A 21,111-nucleotide genomic window follows, 5' to 3' on the forward strand; every position below is an offset into this window, starting at 1 on the left:
TTTGAATTGAACCTGGCAATTTTTCTGATGCTTAGATAATAAATTGTGTTGCTCCCTTGCATGTGGAAGATGCTGGCAGAAAGAAAGAATTGCATTCACTGCAATATTTCAGTAGCGTCAGTGGTCTATGCAGGGATTTTTAGTAGAATGCTGCTACTTTTATTTTTTTAATTCTTTAACATGACTAGTTTTTTAACTATTTCATAGGGGCAGAGGAAAGTTCGAGTCTTGCCATGCATGGGATTTATAATCCTTTCCTCATGAACTGATGTCCATAGTAAAAAGCTTACTTACCTCTAGCATAATCGGATGAGCATTTTTCCTAGACTCTCTGGTACTGTGTTCCTCATTCACTTTAATTGGAAAATAAATGGGAAGGTGGGTCAGAAGCAGCATCTGGAATCAGAGTGTGGTGATGTTTTGAGGATACTGCCATTTTCATTTTTCAGTGAGGGAAGAAAATACCTTTACTACCTTCAATAGGACAGTATCACTTCTGTAAGATTTTGTTCCTTATTTATATGTGTTTAATCAAAAGTTTCTTGTTATTTGATTAGTTGTATCACAGAATGAGTGCTTGTGGTGCTTTTCATATTTCCTAGTTTCACAGTCCTGTTTCCCTCCCTTTGCTGCCATACCAATGCTCCGTTTCATTTTCTCCCATAGTACTAGAAACCTTCCGTCTCTGACTTCGTGCTTTCCAGGTGTTGCCATTCTCCTGCACCTCCCCAGCACAAAGGCTGCACCCCTGACACTGCAGGTATGGCTGAGCATTTGCTGCCAGTCCTCTGTGTCAGGCTTGGCCTCCTTCCTTATGGAAGTTTTACCACACAGAGGGAAGAGCTTTCACTAGGCAGGTTACGAAGCGAACAATAAAGCTTCCATCTTTAGCAAACCCAAAAAGCTTTAAGTCACAGTGTAATGGAGTAACTCTTAGTTTTTATATATGATTTAGGGTTTTGCCTTCTCAAGTAAGGGCAGTACTGCTAAGAGGATGATTTAGCTATTATTAAATTAGAGCCTTATGAGCAAATTCTTTAAACTGGCCGCTGCCAAAAGAGACCCTTTTACTTCCTCAATCCCACCATCCTTCACCCATCCCACAGGTCCCTTTGTGCCAAGGCTGGAGCTCATCTATGCCCATAATTAGCTATCCAGGAAGCTGAAGCAGCAGAAACACTTCCCCCTCACAGTGTGTTGCCCGCTTTGGTGGTGGCAGGTGAGAATGGATATAAAGCAGAGAGTGCCGAGTGTAGGAGCGAGCTGCGTGTGGCACCCATTAGCCTGCCTCTATTATAAAGTTGTACCCTGCCCTCCCATCCATAACTGAACAAGTATCTTGTAGGATGAGTGGTCTGGATCTTCAGAGAGTGTAAGTTGGTTCAGCCTGAAGAATTAAAAAAGGATTTTTTGTTTTTGTATGCTTTGTTTCTGTTCAATGAGGCTTACGCAACCTGACCTCTAAAGCAGCACCTCTGCGGTAGTTTCTGTATCTTTAGCTTAACATGTAGTTACTGATTCTGGCTACTAGCAGGTTATTTTTTTTTTGTAATTTCCTTCAGTGCTGCAGAGATGGCAGGTCTGCAGCTGCTCTATGACAATTGTGTTATGTGGTGAGTAGGCAGCACCTAGTAACTATGTTTGCAAAGAATCAAGGTTTAGAAAGGCAATGGCTGGGTTTCTACATTTTACTTCGAAGAAGTGGATTCCTGCTCTGCATCGTCTTTTTTAGCATCTGAACTAAGAAGTTCACTACCTACCTCCAAAGAGAAATCTAGTGATGCACCACATAATCAAGAGTGTGAACTAGATTCTTCAGGCAGTGTTTAGATACTTTGAACATAATATGAAAACTACTCAAGCAGATGGTATGACTCAGGGAGGGTCTTGTGCAGGGCCAGGAAGTGCAACCCAATGATCCTCATGGGTCCCTTCCAAGTCAGCATATTCTGACTGTGATATTTCTTGTGGGGTAGAAGAAGGGGAAGAAGATAGAGATAATCTCTCCAAGGAGTGCTCTCATTTAGGTTGACAATCACAATTTATCCTTTTCCAGACAAAGGTTAATGATCACGTTTAGAGGCTGCACCAAACACAACCACCTGCAGCTTTCCTGTATGACTTAACATTGTTGTGGTCAAAATGCCCCTATATCTAGACTGAAGATGTTTAAAATCATCATGTGGTAACTCCTTTAGCATATAAGGCAAATTTCCTCTTGTAAATAGGAAATGTTTTCTTCCTCCAATGCATCTTTCTGTTCATCACTGGCTGCCCATGTTCATGGCATGACAGATGCATGGGCAGTTGTATTTGTCTGTAATTTGTCTTGGGTAGTTGTACACAGTGTTTCTGACTAGTTATGGGGTTGGGTACCTGTGTGGGATGTGAATTACACAAGTTATACAGACATACAGTATGATAATCACAGAATCATTTAGATTGGAAAGGACCTCTAAGACCTTCAATCCAACCACTAAGCCAGCACTGCCAAGCCCACCACTCAACCATGACCCCAAGTGCCATATCCAACACATCTGTTAAATGCTTCCAGGGATGGAAACTCAACCACTTCCCTGAGTAGCCTGTTCCACTGCTTGACCACCTTTTTGGCAAAGAAATTTTCTTCCTTCATAAAATGGTTGTTCAATATTCCAGGCATTTCAGAAAAACAGGAAATACCAGGTTCCAGAGCAAGAGTTTTTTATCTAAGAATGGGTTTTTTCTACTGTCAATGCAAGCAACTATTCCACTGAATTCTTCTAGATGGCTTTGTATCTATGCAACAAGAGGAAGAGTATAATTAGTGTGAGGAGGTTTGCTTGGGAACATTAATCTGTACATGTTGTAAACAGATTTGGAATGAATTCTCTCGTGGCAAGATGGAAAGAGACGTCTTACATCATGGAATTGCACCTCTTCCCTCTGCAAAGCGACAGAAGAAAATGGAACTATGAAAGGCAGTTCCAGCAGAAGTGAAGTTGGCTGCTGAACAGCTTTGCTTATTCTGCTTCAGCTGTGATGCCTCTTAAGTACTTAAATCAAATATAGAAAGCGAATAGATTACAAGCGTAAATGGGTCAAAATATTTGACTTTCTTTAGAGAATTTGTAATACAGGAAAAACAATTATTAACTTGCTTATGAGTTTCAAGTGCTACTGTTCTCACCCACTTACTGGTAAAGTTAGTGGTTGTCCTTTTGGTAAGGTTGGTAAAATGCAATTTCTCACTCAAAATTTTTAAAAGTTAAATAATTCAATCAGATGTTCATTCTTTCTTGGCAAATATCTAGTATGATTTCCACTCTCCCCTATTCTTACCTCATTTTTGCTAGGTTCCCCAGAGGGTCCCCAGAAAAATATTAGAAGAACATACCATATTTTGCCTGTTTTAGTGCCTTCAGCTCTAATTAACTATGTTCAGCTTGACCTTTTTTTGTCTCCCTAGCATTTTTGCTTTTGGAGTTCTGGCATTCACAGCTACAAGTGTGAAGACTGTTTGCAACATGCCAGCTTTAGCTGCAATTCCCATAGACATATTGTTAGGCTGGAGTTCCAACAGTGTACAGCTACAGACTGCTGAATTTGTGAACATGAATGAGAATCCAAATACCAGAGAGGTGAGAAATAGCAAAAGTTTTACTTTTATGTTAAAAAGAAATGGAAACAAGCAAAGTAAAAAAAAATCTAGAATAAAACTGCAATGGCACTTTCCTTTTTGGTGTCTTTTTCCTATTCTTAAATTGGGCATAACATTTTCCTCTGATTCATGCTGTTAAACATTTAAAGGTTAGAGAAGATCTTCTGTGCATAAGGATCACTGATTATCTTGCAGACATACCCCAAAAAATGAACCGTTTGGATCATGTGAACCGTATGAATCTTTCTCATTGCTTCACGAACAGGGGAAAGCACATGGATGGTAACTGCAGTGAGAGCAGTCAGTGGCCAGCCCCAGGGGCTGGATGACACTGCATCTGAGATACTCTAGGTATTAAATAAACAAAGTCCTGGGGAACCCGGTCTGAAGTCAGCACTGACACTGCTTTGAGCAGGTGACTGAACCAGAGACCTCATCCATTGTGAATGAGACTGTAATTTAAAACATCCAGTTTTATAAAGCATCATCATACTTAGCCAACAGTTTCATTTTATTCAAAAGTGGAAGCAAATACATATTCACAAAGAGAAGTTCACAGGCGTTTTCCTGATTTTGTGTGGGCCCTTGCTAAAATCCTTATTAACAATCTGATGAATATTTCTGAAGAAGACAAAGCTGGCTCATGGGTATCCACCTGATAGAAAAATACGGCTTGCAAAGCTGGGTACAGAGGAAAGGGTAACAGAAATAAACCATGTAACACTGCAGTGTTTTGAAAGATGCAAGGACAGAACACAAATGTAGTAGGGAACTATTCCCTCTACAATATAGCATTATAAAGCAAAGTTCAGATGCCAACAAATGGGGGAAATAAATTAAGCATTTAAATTAAGACCATAAATGCATCAAAGTCAATTTATCAGTTTCACTAAGGAGAACTTTGGAAAAAGCTTAGTGCCCTGTAACAAGTGAAGCAGAGAAAGTTTGAACTTGTGACAAAAATTACAAATGTGACTGATAGGTAAGATAATAACAATAAACAAAGCCTGTGAGCTGCTGTCAGTTCCTTGAGAGACTATAGGCTTCCAAGATTTGGGAAGATGGCAACTCCAAACAGGAAATATAGAGGATCAAAACCGGGATCATCTTGGGATGAAAAAAAAAAAATCTTTTCACTATTTTCCCGCTATAATTATGATCAGATTACATTATGCATATATTATAAAATTATCAATATTTTTCATTATAAAGATCGTTTATTGGAACAGCAACATTACAGGGCAGACAAAAAATCACATAGCAAGGGATAAATCAGCCGGGAACTTTGGTTTAAAACGTATCAGTAACAACTGAGCGGGATCAAGGATGTGAGAACTACCAGGATTTCGTGAGGTTTAAACAAGGTGAAACAGAGAGAAATTACACGGGGCAGGAAAACACTTCTCCCGGGCATCCCCTGAGCCCGCCGTGGGGAGGCGGGGGTCCCACAGCTCGGGCCCAGTGGCCCGGGGCGGGGACAGAGGCAGCTCTGTCTCGGGGAGCCGAGGAAGCGAAACCTCCGCCGGACCCGTTACGCAGCAAAAAAATCACCACGGCACCCTCCCGGAACCGCTCCGAGCCCGTTGGGAACATCGCGCCAGCGAAAACACCCGGAGCGACCACTTTTGTACAACATCCGACTCCCACCTTCCCGTGTTTCCCAGATGTTCCCCTGTCTCGCGGTTCACCGCCGCGGGGCCGGGCACTGCTCCCTCGGCCCCACCGCGCACGGCTCCCCCTCCGACCCCGCCGGGCGGGAAGGGCGCGGTGGCTGCGCCGCCCGGGCGGTGCCTGGCCCGCTCCGCCTCCCCGCGCCGCGGCAGGAAGCCGGAAGCGGCCGGGGCGCTGGGCAGGCCGGCGGGAGGCGGCTGGTGCGTGGGGCTGCCGGGCCGGGCAGGGCAGGGCAGGGCGGGTTCGGGGGTGGCCGCGGAGGGCCGAGCCGAGGTGGGTTGCGGCGGCCGCTTGCCCTTGCCGCCACCGCGCTGGTGCCGAGGGGAGGCGGCCGCCGCCGGGCGCGGTGGTTTCAGTTTCCCGGGGCGGCGGTGGGGCCTTCCCGGGAGCTGCCGGGTCGCGGGCGGCGGTGGCGCGCCCCGAGGTAGCGGCGGGCCCGGCCGTGCAGCCCGGGAGGGACGAGGCGCGGCCGGCCCGTGGCGTCGGCGGTGTGCCCGGGGCCTGGCCTTTGCCCCCGTCTCGGTGACATATCCCCGTGAATGCGCCTCAGTAAGCGGCGTCACCTTCGTGGCTGTAGGAGTTGTTAAAGTTTTACCTCGGGAATCTCGTCCTGCTGTGGGGATGAGCCCCGGGGATGTTTCTGCCGTACCCCACGTCTCTGAGAGAGGGCCGTGGCTCTCGGTTGGTTTCCGGGAGGTGCAGTCCCAGACAGGCCGAGTCCTCTTCCTGCATTACGAACTGGACATGCCGAGAGTAGGGGTGATGAGCAGCGCTGGAGCCAGGCTTACCATTTGTTTCGTGTGCCTTTGGAAGAATGTGCAGTTTCTTTAGGGTTCAAGCAGCACCTTGTGGGCTAAGGGCACGGTATTTCCATGATTCAGATGCTAGCTGTTGGGCTAGAAATTCCCGTAAGGAAGTTGCAGCTGAAGAAAGCAGGAGCTTTAAGGGAGGAAGCTTCTTTTCTAAGCCTTGAGAGAGGGCATACAGGGAAGTATAAAGTGTTAATAGTTACCAGACTGTAGGTAACATTTATTTGGAGCCTCAGCACCTTGCCCTTAAGCCTATAGGCTTTGATTGCCTATAGGATCTTGCCCTTAAACAGAAAGAGCCATCACTTTAACTTCATCATCTGTCCTTGCTTGCCTGGTGAAGTTGTACATTGCAGCTGTCAACAGGGGAGCCATACCTGCTTTGTGTGCTTATCCCGTGTGCCTGAGGTAACAAAAAACTCCTTCATATTAATTAGAAGCAGTCAATACTCCTGCTTCAAAGCATTGGGAGTTTTTTAAAAAATCACATTAGCAATGCAGTCTTTTTTTTATTACAATCCCCTCTGCTAATAAGTTAAAAAAGTAGTAGTGTGACCAGAAGCAGAAAAATATTAAATAAAAAACACCCAAAAAGAAGCCCTCAAGCCCCTGAAATGCTAATGAATCATGGGGGACAATAAATCAAACTGCTAGCTGGAGAGATTTCTTTAGATGTATGTGAGGAGCTTTTGACTCATCTAATACCAGGCTTAATGACCATAAGTGTGATGTGAAGAAACAGAAAGTTCAGCATTAAGTCTAGTGACAGGATCAATCATACAGTTAGAGCTTTTTTTTTTTTTTTTTTTTTTTTATTTTAATAGGAAACCCTTAGTGACTTGATTTAGGAATATAGTGGAATAAATTAAAAGAAAACTTGACATGCTAAGTATTTAGCAAAGATCAGTTATGACTTTGTCAGAGAATGCAAAGTATTAAAGGAGGCCTAACGTTATTCGATCTAGTTGTTATAATTTGAAGGTTAAAGCTGAATGAGACTTTATACCTTAAAAGTGAAGACTGCCAAAAAGAGTGTACTCTTTCAACAAAAAAAGGGTAACAGTGCAATACTGACTTTGTTTTGTTGCTTAATATGTACCCTGGGATTATTATTGATATATCTGTAGTTATAAGAGTGAAAAAAAACTCAGACCTTGAGAGTCCATTAAATGACTTGCTGGTTTTTCTTAATATCTACTGAATAATACTGAAGATCATCTGTTGCAGTCATGTCCTTTTGTTTTTTCATCCACTGACCTTTGTGCATACTTAATTATAAAGTAAGAAGGTAAAGAAAAAGAGCTGATCTTGAACGTAAGCTACTTTATCATTTTGGGAAAGGTAATAATTCAGTTTCTCAATAGGCTACTAATTTTTGTTTTTATTTGAATAGACTTCGATGAAGAATTTCTGTGCACTTTCTGTCTGATTAGAAAGGATTTGTTATGGTTCTATGTCTTGGTATGAGTCTAATGAATGTTGTTTTGAAGTAAATCACAAAATACATGGTTACTGGTAATGTGCCAGCTGGCTTGTTACAAGCAGGGCTTTAATTATGTGAGGAATGTTTTAAATTGAAAATTTTACAGATGGTTTGCAGAGCAGGCTCTGCGTTTTTTCTTTGCATCCTCTCTTCCTTACCTTCTGTGTCTGCATCACAGATAGCTCTTTGGCATCTACAGTAACTGCCCCGTGGGAGAAGTCATCTTATTCTACTTTTGCAAATTGTCTTGTCAGAGTCAACCAAGAGTTGTAAAGGTTGGGGATGTGGTGTTAGGGTTTGTTGTTGTTGTTTAGATTTGACATAAAACCTTTTGTCCCTTCTAGAGGCATTAAGAACTTTATCTAGATTTTGCAAATGGCATTGCTGCCTGACTCTCAATTCGTTGCAGTGTAATGTCAGGTCTTTGCATTCTGTATGCTACTTGTTATCGCCTAGATGTTTTGGGACAGCTTTGCAAGAAACTTCACATCTCACATGAGCAAATAGCTAAATGAAAGTGTGCAATCTGCAGTCACTACACGCAGAGAAATGTGCTCAGTCATGAGAACGCGTGTGCCTGCAGTGTAGCACGGTAGGATCAGGAGCAATGCACGGGTATGTGCTCCAGCTGCCTGCCGGGGCAGGGTGGGTGAATGGGGGGTGAATGGTGGCTGGCATGCGGCTTTGTCCGCTCTCCTGTGTGCACTGTGGGACTCCTGTGTTACCTTGTGCACCAGGGAGCTCTCAGAAGGTGCCAGCCACCTTCTGGTGACAAACACAGGAAATTCTGTCATGCCTCTTCTTCAATAGTTACAGGAAAGGCTTCTTTCTTTGATTATCAGTCAGCAGTTTCCTGTCAAGTATCACGTGCAAGTAACATGCAGTGTCCCCTGCCAAGCTGAGCAAAGACAGCTACTGTAGGAGCTTCCCCTGGTCCAGTTGCCATTCTGCTTTTGAGATTCTTTAGGTTTGGGAAGCTGCATCTTTGATTTTAGAGCCTTTTGCTAGGTTTAATGGCAAAATCAGTGTGTTAATTAAACCAAAAAGTTAAGGGTATTCACCTGCATCTCCTGCTGTTTTGGCAAACAGGAAGATCTGGCCGTTCTAACGTTTTATTTTACGTTAATAGTTTTAATCAAAATTTTTTTCCTTTTTCTTTTGAATTTGTGAAGACATTTGCGTATTTGACAGTTCATATTTCAGGAAGGGTGGGAAAGCCAAGCTGTCTCTCTAGATGTGACGTGCCCCATATGAAATTTTAGAAATGAGAGAAATGTCCCTTAAATTATTTCAGTAGTAATTGCTGCATCTAGCAAGTGAATGAAAATACTTGCGTTGATTGTGACTTTTTTTGAGCGCATGTAAAAGGAGCATTCTGTGAGTTGTTAGTCCAGTTCCTTTACAGTTCTACTGAAATGCAACTTCCAGAGCCAAAGTGATCTAAAATATGTGTACTTATCTGCCATCATCTCTAATGTCTGTTCTTTCGGATATGTACAGAATACTGGAATTCAGTTACAGGTCTTGCTTTCCTTTAGAAGATCTTGTGCACATGGTTTTGACTCTTTTCTATATATTTTGTTACTTTATCATTTAAACGCCATCTACAACACTAAAGGGATTATAAAGCTTTCGCCTTTCCAGTTGATTTTTCAAACAAAGTTTGGGGAATACAGACCTTAAATGCAGAGAGGTGTTGTGTCAATGGCATTAGTTTTGATTGTTGGGCTTCTTTTTGTTTCCATGTTTCACCTCTTATTCCTCTACTTGGTTGTCCTTAATCCTCCATGTCTTTGGAGTTACAGTTGGGGTTTGGACATTTATATTTCCTTCTAATTAAAATAAGTCCCTTTCATGTATTTTGCTACATTATAATTCAGTGTATTGAACTTTCTGTTTTTAAGGTGAAAAACAAAACTGTCTAATCAAAGAGCAAAGATGCAGAGCACTTCAAATTACCTCTGGCTGTTGTCTGACATTCTAGGACAGGGAGCTACTGCAAATGTTTTCCGGGGACGACAGAAGGTTTGTGAGGAACTTTCATATGCAAGTTGCTTCTTGAAATCAACAAAAAAAGTTCAAGATTTAGGCCTAAACCAAATGTATCTGTGTAATTGTTCATGCTTAGTTTTTAATTTTTAGTATTTGTCCATTGAATTAGAGTTCTGTAGTTAGATTTCTAAGGACTTGTTTTTAATGTTGTAATGTTGTACTTGTTGTAATGTTGTATTATTTTTCCTTGTAAAATATTAACTGTTACAAATTCTTCATTCCTTTTTCTTTAATTTTATGGAAAAAATAAACCTTAAGACTTTGAATAGGAATAAATGACCTACCAGTTTCTATTATATGGTCCTATGATTTATATCTTCATTAAATTTTCTTTTAATTTTTTTTTATCTGTTCTTTTAAAACCTGTTTTGGTGATTTTTATTATTTTTGTGCATGAAATATTCTTATTATAGTGGATGAAGCTGTTGTTAGTTGTTGTCTATAAGTCAGTGCTTTTTAAATGTCTTCTTGGTGATGTGCCTTGAGTAATCAGTGCAAAATAGTAATTTTTTTGCCATGTAAATGATACACTGATGTATGTGTGTGTTGCAACCTGAGTGAGGGGTTGAGATGCCCTTACTTGTGTAGGTCATTCTATTCCTATGAATTTCACAGTATGTCTCACAAAGTGTAGTTGTTAAAGTTCCCTTACAGTAATGACAGTCTGTGTGAAATCAGTACAAAGTGATTTATAGGCTATAGTGTTTCTGTGTTCCACATTTAAGTGTGAAACAACTGTAAGCAATGATTTAGTGGTTAATGTCCTTTTCTGGGTGAGTGAATTTCAACACAGAATGATTCCCCTGTAAACCAGTTTCATGGCTGCACCTGTCATCACCCTCACTAGTCTGAGCTTGTGACCTGCAGCTCATTGTCAGCAGGAGAAAGCTCTTACCTGGGCCCCAGTGGTGCATGTGAGTGTTGCTGCAAAGCACGCCTTGTCTAAGCACAGGAAGGCTGTGTCCTTAGAAATAATCTCTTGCACAAACTGCTAGTGCAAGCTTATTCCTAGAGTGGGTACAGGGAGATGCTTTGCCCTGAGAAAGGGACAGGAGTTACCAGCTGGGGCTTAGTCTGACTTGAGTACAAGTGTGATTAAGCTTGTAATTGTGCTTCTGACACTTACTATGTGTGTTTGAACTGCTTCAGGATTTTACATGAGTGGCATGTAGTGCTTGAAACTGCCTTTGAAAAATCAAAATACTGGTTTATCAGTATAAACAGAACAGTAAAGAAAGAGAGTAACGTTCAACTACCAGAAATTGTCTTTTAATTTAAGCAAGCCAAGTATGTGCGTGCCTCTCATTGATAAGTGCAAGTTACTCTTGCTGAAAAAATATTTTTCAGCTAAGTTTATGAGTAATTCTTAAATGTGTAGACTTTCTTATGCTAACTGTTCTTTTTTCAAAAGCACTTAGGTTTTGTGACCTAAGGAGTTTCCATTCTGCTAGGCTGTTTGCTTCTAGTCTATATTAAATTAAACCAATTTAATTTTTTTAGCAGAACCTTTATTTCCACCTTAGCTCAAAATACTATTTTGAAATATTTCTAGTCTGGGTATGCTCACATGTACAACAGAAGATCTCAAAATTCTTGGATAATGTCTATGTGTACATTTACGATCTTTTGCTTCTGTTTGATGAGTAGTTTGTTTGTTTTCAACAGAAAACTGGGGATTTATATGCTGTCAAAGTGTTTAACAGTATAAGTTTCCTTCGTCCTGTGGATGTTCAGATGCGAGAGTTTGAAGTATTGAAGAAACTAAATCATAAGAACATTGTCAAATTGTTTGCCATTGAGGAAGAGGTAATGCATTGTTGTAGTTGTGATCTGAGATGCGTGGAAGTAACCGCAGTTACTGTTTTTTTGTTTTATCCATAAGTATAGAACATATAGTTACATTTTTAAAGAATGGTATCATATATGATGATTCAAATACTCCCACCCAACTGCCACCATATTTTGATTTTCTTTCTTCTTTGTTGTTGTTGCTGTTGAAAGAACATGCTTGCTTTCAGGAGGTGAAACACCTTCAGTGTGTAGGCACAGGTTTGTGTTTGATGATTCTTCATCTCGAGAAGCCTCTGTCCTAAGTTTTATCTTGAATTTGGATTTTTAAGCTACCTACATGTATCAATATTTAATAGTTGAATAATGGAACTGTTTATAGTTGAAGGTGTTTTGGTAATCCTGACAATTTTGTGCTTTTCCTTTGCTACCAACTAAAATGGTGACATAGGATACTATTATACAGTAGAACTGTATAATAGTATAAATTGCAGCAGCTGAACTGAAACTGAGACTGATCAAGTGAAATGACCGAGATGCTGAGATGTATAAAGAGTAAAGGACAGTCGGTACTCTCAGCACTTATGGTGTGTAGTTTCTCACTTGTCCACCTGTCAATACTGCTATCAACCTGCTAGTGCCTAGAACTTGAGGCTTTCTCAATTATTTTCCCCTCCAAGTTGGAATACATGAAACAGTTTAAAAATCCACCTGTAGTTCTTTTGAAGATCACCAGAATGGGATTTATGATATAGCTATAGATTTTACTTCGCTTTTCGTTTTTGACTGTAGGATCTTGTGGTTATTGATAATTTCTGACATTGGTGTCACAACAGTCAGATTCTTAATCTCTTTTGATTTTATTTTTTTCAGACAACTACTAGACACAAAGTACTAGTTATGGAATTTTGTCCATGTGGGAGTTTGTACACAGTTTTAGAGGAGCCGTCTAATGCCTTTGGCTTGCCGGAGTCTGAGTTCTTAATTGTTTTGAGAGATGTGGGTATGTAGACTTTGGTCTAATTTGTTGACTGAAACAAACTCATACTTGTTTTGTTTATCTTGAAACAGCAAGAGACAAATTTAAATGACTGTCAACTAATTGAACAAATTATTATGGTCTTACGGAATCACATCTTTTATTTGTGTCTGTGTTGGTATAGGTAGCAGCATTAAGAAGCCATTTCTGTGTAAAGTATTGATGTAATTTTTTTTCTTTATTTCAAGATTATTTTTCACACATTGAACTGACTTCTAGTGATAATTTCAGAAGAGTAAAATAGAAAAATAATATGATTCACTTGTGTTTACCTGCTATAAAATTTTCTTCCTAATTTACCTGCTATAAAAATTGCTTTGTGGGAAGGATGTTACTGAGAGCAGGAAATGCTGTAATTTAGCTGTTTGGAAAGAAAAAAAAAAAGCAATCTGTGGTCATGGTCTTTTTGTTAATTGAGTGTCCCTCCTCATTCCCATTTCCCAATGAGAACATAAGCATGTCTTCCTAGTTACAATTCAGTGTTTGCCCAGTCTGTGTCACAATGTATATATGAATTCTGTGTTTATTTTTTCAATTGAAGTGGCTGGGATGAATCATCTCCGTGAGAATGGAATAGTGCACCGTGACATCAAACCAGGAAATATAATGCGTGTTATAGGTGAAGATGGTCAGTCTGTTTACAAACTTACAGATTTTGGTGCAGCAAGAGAACTTGAAGATGATGAACAATTTGTTTCTCTCTATGGCACAGAAGAGTATTTAGTAAGCCCATATGATTTAATTTAATTGAAGCAATATTTGAAGCCTGAGGCCCTCCGTGATTATAGCTGAATAGGTGAAGGTCATGTTGTTGGGAATTAGTATTTAAACCTTTGTATTATAATTGTTTTTATAACTTTCCGTTGGGCTTTTTCACCTTGGGTCATGCCATTTTCTGCTAATGTAAGTACATCAGCCTTGAAATAATTTCCAGGTCCAACTTCAACTGTTGCCTTGTGTGAAAGGAGGAACAACAATGTTTTAGTTATGAATATATTTGCCTTTATCTCTGTAGATGGGTTTTAGTTTGTGTTTGAGCTACTTGGATGACATTAGGTGCAGTTAAGATTCATGTGAAACCTTGGCCAACCAAAGAGAGGCAGGTAGAGAAGTATCAAGACAAGCATCTTAGCATGATTTTCTTCCTGACATGTTTTCTCACATGTATATCATAACTGATACTCTCCTCTGCTATGGATCTTTTTTCAATTTGGTTTCTGTTATTTCAAAATCATCTGGAGGAATACTGAATTTCTTCTCTTCTTTAGTGGTCTTTTATACTAGTAGTCACTCTTCAGCTGAATTTTAAAATATTTTTTGCAAAGTTTTTAATAAAAGTGACTGTCACACCTAGGAATATAGTGATATTTGTCAGAATAGCTTAAGCAACTTCTATGATACAGGCAAGATTTGCTTTTTAAAAGAACTGAAAGCTTAGACTGACAAATTACCTTTCTGTGAAAGGATAGATTGGGTTTTATCTTTATAAAGTTTCATAAAGCAATTCTAACTTTTTTTTTTTTCCTCTTTAGCATCCTGATATGTATGAGCGAGCAGTTTTGAGAAAAGAGCATCAGAAAAAGTACGGAGCAACAGTTGATCTGTGGAGCATAGGGGTCACCTTTTACCATGCTGCAACAGGGAGTTTGCCCTTCCGACCTTTCGAAGGACCTCGTAGAAACAAGGAAGTGATGTAGGTAATCTAGAAAGAGAATTTTATGTTGGTAAATCACATCAGCCCTTTAAATGCTTTTTACCAAGAAATCCTCCACACATATAGTAAAATTTAAAACAGTGAAAATATTTAAGGAAAAATACTCATTTGTTGTGGTATAGCCCCAGTAGGCAGCTAAACATAACACAGCTGTTCGCTCAGTCCTCTGTAGTGGGATGGGGAAGAGAATTGGAAGGGTGAATGTGCAAAAACTCATGGATTGAGTTAAAGACAATTTAATAAGTAAAAAAAAGCCCCACAACAAACAGCAACCCTTGCCTCTTAAACCCAAAGGGAAACAAAACCAAGAAAAACAAGTAATGCAGAAAAATGTCCAGTTGTTCATGACCAGCCAACTGATGCCCAGTCAGTCCCTGACCAAATGCCACCCTGGCAAATTCTTCCCCACCTTCTCCTTAGCTTATGTTGCTGAGTAATATGGTATGGTATGGAATATCCCTTGGGTCAGCTGTCCTCCTGTATCCCCTTCCAACTTCTTGCCTTCCCCCAGCCTACTTGCTGGTGGGGCAGTAGAAAAGTAGAAAAGGCTGTGATGCTGTGTAAGCACTGCTCAGCAATGGCTAAACATGCCTGTGTTATTAACACTGTTTTGGTCACAAATGCAAAAACATGGTACCATACACTACCATGAAGAAACTTAACCTATCCCAACCAAAATCAGTAGAAACATTCTGCTTCAACAGGGATTTTACTGTGTGACACCTTAAAATCTGAATTAAGCATTTGAATTGAGAAGGACCTGAACTGAGCTCCCCAAAATACTGATGTTTTTCCACACATCTTTCCTTCAGCCTGGCACTAGGCTGGTCTGTTGCAGTGTTGTGTATGTAACTTGGCTACTTGGGCAAAATTACGATATTCTGAAATGGGTTTTCAGTGCTGCAAATTTTTGTTGTCCTTTAAATGGTGGTCTTCCCCAGCAGTCCTGAAATGGGTGCACTACCCATGAGACTGAACGTTTGAGTAGTACAGTTGTGGACTGCAGCTGAAGATAACAGGGGTGGCTCCTGAACGGAAAACAGAAGTTGTGTCTGTGATGTGATGATTGTATTTGATTCTTGTTTCATGTTCGTCTGGTTCTATTTTGTTTTTCTGTGTGTTGCATTTTAAAAATAAAGCAAGGTGGTACTTGGCACCTCTAACACATCAATAACATCTCTGTTCTGGTACTCCGTGTAAAGCTGACTCCAGTTTTCTTAGTTGAAGAAATTGCCCATCTTGTGATTTTTTTTTTTCCCCATAAGAATTCTTGTCATAGATGTTTGAGAGATGTTTTGTATACACCTTGTCGTCCCCAAAGAGAAAGCACAACTGCATTTTTCTATTGCAAAAAGCCTATTGCTCCTCATTCGTTTCATGAAAAATTTGAAAAATACTTGCCTGTGCAATACAAAGTTAAACAATGCCAAATAGTATCCAGATTTCTGGATGTTCCTTCTATATGCCCAAGCCACTTTGTGGTGGCTAAATGTCATCTCTTGCTATAGAACATGCTAGAAGTTAGCATTTTAATGTGTAAATTGAACTAAATTGACTTTGATTAATTAACTCTTGTGAAAACCTTTGGTTTCCTTCAGTATGCTGGAAATATCTCCTGAACTTTTCCCCAAGGCTGAAGTAGACAAAGTTACTTCTCCAGCTAGCTCTTCTAGCACTGCTCTGTCAGCTTGTAAGTGAAACTTCCTAACTGTTGCACCATATACAAATTTAGGCCAACCTGTTGTTTCAATTTGTATTATTGCTGCCCCTTTGAGAATTAGTTACAAGACCTATGTATGTATAAGAGGTAGTAGTTGAAGTCTCCATTATTTTTGTAATGTGTTGCAGGTATAAAATAATCACTGGAAAGCCTTCTGGTGCTATTTCTGGAGTACAGAAAGCAGAGAATGGACCTATTGAGTGGAATTGGGAGATGCCTATTTCTTGTAGCCTTTCAAAGTAAGTTTGAACAAAAAAATGTTCAAAAAATGTTTCAATGCCACTTGACTGGGCTTTTCCAGTCATTTTCTAGGATTGTGTCTTTGGAGCAGAGATTTGACGTAGTTTTTTCTTTGAACTCTTCAGTACATCTGTACAGTCTGATATTTGGTTATAAAGTGTTTTTTTCCTTCACATCTTTCCAAATAGTTTTATGATTGCTAATTTACAAATGAGCACATCTGATGTGGTTTGAAAAGAAAGATTATTACTGCATTTTCTTCACCCTCAGGAATGAAGAATCAATACCTTTGATGGCCCTCATTTTTTGCAAGAATGTGACTTCAGACATGACAAAGATTAGGCAGTAGGAAGGAAATGATAAGCAAAGACAGTTCAGAGGCTTATTTTTTGCTAGGAAAAAGGTCACAGCACATTTTAACACATATTCGTATCTCTTCAGTTTTATCATCATATTTTTGCTTTGTATGTCCATAATATTCAATAGAAAGAGCCATGAAAGATGTAATTTTGGTATGACTTTGAAAATACCTCCCGTAACCCATTTACCCATTTACCTTCCTGAGGCTTCTTCCGTACTTTAACGTTACTAATCCTTCATGGTAAAGGAGGAAATAAATTGTTCTATGAAGAGACTCTAGAAGCAAACTTTTCTGGAAGCCAAATATGTTCATCCTTAAGGGGTGTAGACTCAAAGTCTGGTTTATATCCATTCATTAGTTCAGAGTGGGCAGAACTTGCACTTTGTATCTGTTTTTTGTAGTACTGCTCATTTGTTTCCTCTGCTTATTCTGTATAATTGAAGTGCTTGAAATGATAAAGGAAGCAGATTTTTTCATTAAACATCTCTTCACAGTAATATTTTTAAGTAGCATTCAAACAGTATTTAGTGTTATAAGTTTATTACTAAAGTGAGTTTGAGCACAACATCCACTGACCTCTAATGGGGTCAGCAGTGTGCTTGCAAGCCGCTGCAGCTTGCTTCAAAATGTTACCTGTTACCCTGGCTTGATGTGTACATAATGTTAAAATTTTGGAGAAGTTGTTCATGATAATGCACAAGTGGGATCCATAATGATCCATTCAGATGCCTAAGGTAGAAATGTGAGAAATTTAAGCTGACCTTTCTCCTAGAACAGTAACAACTGTAAGGCAATAGTTGCATGGGTTTTTTTGCAGCATTCAAGCTGCATGTGCAGAGTATTTATTTAGCCCCATCTCGATCAGGATGAATTTTTAGTGTTGACAATTTAAACAGTGAGTCTTTTCTAACCCAGCTGATTTTGATTGAAAGCAACAGTGTTGCATCTCCACCAGCAAATCCTAAACGGCAGTAGCTTGCTTCAGAGTGATACTGAAGCTGGGTAAAATGCTATCACCAGTGATACTGGTGAGGTGGGTAAAATGCTACTATGGTGGTAGAAGGTGGCCTCAGCTGAACAATGTAGACTTACTAAATTTTATGTAATTTTTGCACTGTCTATGAAATATTTCAAGTACCAAGAAAAAATACTTGATAGTTAAGCCTAAAAATGAAAGATTTAAAGTACATGTATTTATGAAAAACAGTGGACATTGCTATTAAACATTTTGTTACTCACTGTAAGAAAAAAGGCACTGACATATTCTTTTAAGGGATAATAGATGTGTATTCATGAGGAAGTATGAATTCATTTGGATAGGTCAAATGAATTATTGCAATTGGTTTACAAGGTAAAATGTTCCAAGTAGAACCAAGTTGTCTCATCTCTTCCTGGTGTCCTCTAGGGGTCTGCAAGTACTGCTCACACCTGTCCTTGCGAATATTCTTGAAGCAGACCAGGAAAAATGCTGGGGATTTGACCAGTTTTTTGCAGAGACGAGTGATGTACTGCACCGAATAATAATCCACATCTTTTCATTACAGCAGATGACCTTGCACAAAGTTTATATTCACAACTATAATACGTAAGTGTTCTCTATTTTCATTACTTTGCTCTTGTTCAGGCTAACAGCACTGTGACCTCAGATCACCACAGTTACAAATTCAGTAGCCTGTGACCTCATGTCACAAATGTTACAAATGTTACAGATTCAGCAGCCTTTCCTTGGCAGTTTATCTGAGGAAGTGAAAGGGCGCAATTCTCCTGCATAGTCATAGTGCATTTAGAAGCATGTTGACCAAGCATAAAGTCGTTGAAGGTCAAATCAACTGGTCTTACACTTAGTCTTACTTAGTGTCAGAACACAGACTTAATCTTGGATGTGTTAACAATACGTCTGTTTTCCCAATAGAGGCCAACTCATCGCCCATTTGTATATGTTCCTTATTTACAAAGTAGTTTTCTGGACACTGTATTCATCTCTTGCTTATCTTGTCCTCAAGCATGCAAAATGCACACATTGTCTCTGATGTAAAACTCTCACAGGGTTTCTGAAGTGGTAATTTGTACAGTTTAGGATCCTGATTTATATGGGGTTCACTTTATGACCATGAAGTGCTTATGTTAAAAGCTGTAAGGTATACAAATATTTTCTCTGCTGTATTACAGATAATACAGAGCATGTGTTTAGTTCTAATACATGGATACATCCTGTTATTTCATCAAATGTGTAAATAAATTTCTGTCCACTTCAATTTTTCTTTTCTATTCCATCGTTTTTCTTTTGAGACAGCCCAAATAGTGTTTCTGCAGAGAAATTTTGCTTCTATTTTTAAATTTTTATTTACATGTATGATCATCTATAAAACTAGCTGTAGTATTAAGAAGCTGTAGTGTACTAGTGCTGCACAGGAGGCAAACTGGTCCTTCCTGTTAGCGTACTGAAGGTTTTTCTTCTTTGTGGGAGGTTTTGCTCGTTTGGTTTGGCTTGGTTTCTTGGTTGCTGTTGTGGTGATAGGTTTTTGTGGTGGGGAGAAGTGTGGTGGTATTATAAGTTCTTATCCTTGTATCTATTGACTGCTGTAAATAAAATTACAGAGTGTCTTTGTTCTTCCTTATCACTGCTGTTTTAGGAAATAATCTGGCTATCTGTTAGCCTACAGGCTGAATTTAATTTTTTGACATGTAAAACACCAGACTTTTCTTTTGGAGAGACCATCCATCTCCTTTGAAGAAAAGGGTACGCCTTAGAAAACTTAAGTATGCTTCCTTCCCCTCATCTGTTGTTGCCTGGTTTTACTGACCTTAAGACCAGAGCAAGTTTGTTTAGATAAACGTGCTTTTGCGAAAAATCAGAGGTAGAAAGGAAGTTTGATATTTTGCAGGAAATAGCATTTATTTTTGTCACACAGCGACCTGGAGCCTTAGGCAGCATGCTGCTTTTTTTCTACTTAGAAGTCAAGTCCTTTATGTGTAAACCCAGTTCTTAATTAATCAGAAATAAAAGCAATTTTTATTTAAATAATACAAAATCTGAATTGTTGAACTATCATAGTGAGCCTAACTGCTACCAATTATATTGTTTGTGTTATAGAGCTGCTATATTTCATGAGTTGGTCTACAAACAGACAAAAATACCATCTCAGAATCAAGAACTGATATATGAAGGTCGACGCTTAATACTAGAGCCTGGCAGATTGGCACAGCACTTCCCCAGAACAACTGAGGAGAATCCTATCTTTGTAGTAAGCAGGGAGGCTGTGACCATTGTTGGATTAATCTATGAAGAAGGTATATGAAAGTAATTTTGCTTTTCTTACAGCTATCTTTTAAAAATAGTTTGGGATACTTAATGTAATTGTTTTATGTCTGCTATGTCTTAGAAATAGTGTTGGAAATTTTCTTTTGTTGATATCTGAAGTTCTAAATATGCAGTCCAATGTTTTTCAAAACTGCTGATTATCCAGAACATTTTTACAGAAACAGTAGGTGCTTGTAATGTTCCAAGTCCTTTGAACCTGAACATTTGTGTGCTAAGATGTAGTGGTGCTTATGGAGTTCTGTGCTTTTTTGAAGCATGACACTTTAAACGAGTATAAGGAAACATTATAGAAAGAAATTCAAAGCTGGTTCTTTTGTTCCATTATTCACTAAGTGGAAAGTCAAGTTTTACGTATTTTTTTTATTTGTCATGAATGTGGTTAGCCTTTGGTTATTTAACAGAAGTGATCTTTACAATGTACATTTGCTCAGAAGATAAGGTAATACCATAACAGGGAAAAAAAAAGAAATTAAGGTTTTGAATTTCCATTTATCATTGAGAGGTTTTTAGAGGGGCCTATGCTAGAGCCCTTTTTTTAATAATGATGAGCTGGAGGACATGGCTGCAGGTGAGAGGTCAGTATTGCTTTTGTCACTGTGTCCTAAATACTGACTGCTCAGGCACTCCCACAGACGTGCTTGAAGAGTGTGGGTAGGTGAGCTGTTTGTGGAAGGATCAATAGGGCCTTTATATTGTGTCACAGAGCTTTCTGAAGGAGCCAGTGAGCATGAGAACAAAGGAGATAGGCTGATAGGGGCTACCTGAGGCTGAGAAAAGCTTTTTGGTGAAGTCCTGCCCTTAAGAGCCTCAATGAAAATAAGCAGCCATGTGATAAAAAGGGAATGGTCTCCTGTGGGGGCAAACATGGGGCTGAAGACCAGAGACAAACGGTTGGCTCTCTCAGTGGAGAGAGATTGCTGGTGGAGACCTACATGAAATCTGTGCTGTGCAGCATGTTCAGAAGTGAGTCTGGAAAAGGAAGGACAATTTGCTGAAGATATCAGCTTATTTAAAACACTCAAGACAAAGGCTGGTTTTAAAAGTGTGCATGAGACCCACATGATATTAGAAGGCATAAAAGCAGGGTACAGGGTGGGGAGGGAAAACAATCTGAACTTTTGAAGTCCCTTCTGGAAAATAATAAAATACAGATACTTGTTTTATGTTTCAGTTTTACTTCCTAAAGTACATCAACGTTACGATTTGGATGGGGATGCCAGTATGGCTAAAGTGAGTAATTACCATTTTAGATTATATACTTGTCTTGGATAA

General features: G+C 39.4%; 1 protein-coding gene across 1 annotated transcript in view; it reads left to right on the plus strand.

Moving 5' to 3' along the window:
* The first annotated feature begins 5,441 nt into the window (after positions 1–5,441).
* Positions 5,442–21,111, plus strand: part of TBK1 (TANK binding kinase 1) — a 28,418-nt gene continuing 12,748 nt past the window's right edge. Inside the window, exons 1-10 of the mRNA XM_068998506.1 lie at positions 5,442–5,511; positions 9,508–9,628; positions 11,321–11,461; positions 12,317–12,446; positions 13,024–13,205; positions 14,015–14,175; positions 16,045–16,155; positions 17,923–18,102; positions 19,612–19,808; positions 21,011–21,069. Of these exons, the coding sequence (XP_068854607.1) occupies positions 9,542–9,628; positions 11,321–11,461; positions 12,317–12,446; positions 13,024–13,205; positions 14,015–14,175; positions 16,045–16,155; positions 17,923–18,102; positions 19,612–19,808; positions 21,011–21,069 (1,248 nt within the window). The 5' untranslated portion in view covers positions 5,442–5,511; positions 9,508–9,541. The remainder of the gene's footprint in view (positions 5,512–9,507; positions 9,629–11,320; positions 11,462–12,316; positions 12,447–13,023; positions 13,206–14,014; positions 14,176–16,044; positions 16,156–17,922; positions 18,103–19,611; positions 19,809–21,010; positions 21,070–21,111) is intronic.

The sequence above is a fragment of the Aphelocoma coerulescens genome, chromosome 1A (assembly GCF_041296385.1).
Source record: "Aphelocoma coerulescens isolate FSJ_1873_10779 chromosome 1A, UR_Acoe_1.0, whole genome shotgun sequence".
In the NCBI taxonomy this organism is placed as follows: domain Eukaryota; kingdom Metazoa; phylum Chordata; class Aves; order Passeriformes; family Corvidae; genus Aphelocoma; species Aphelocoma coerulescens.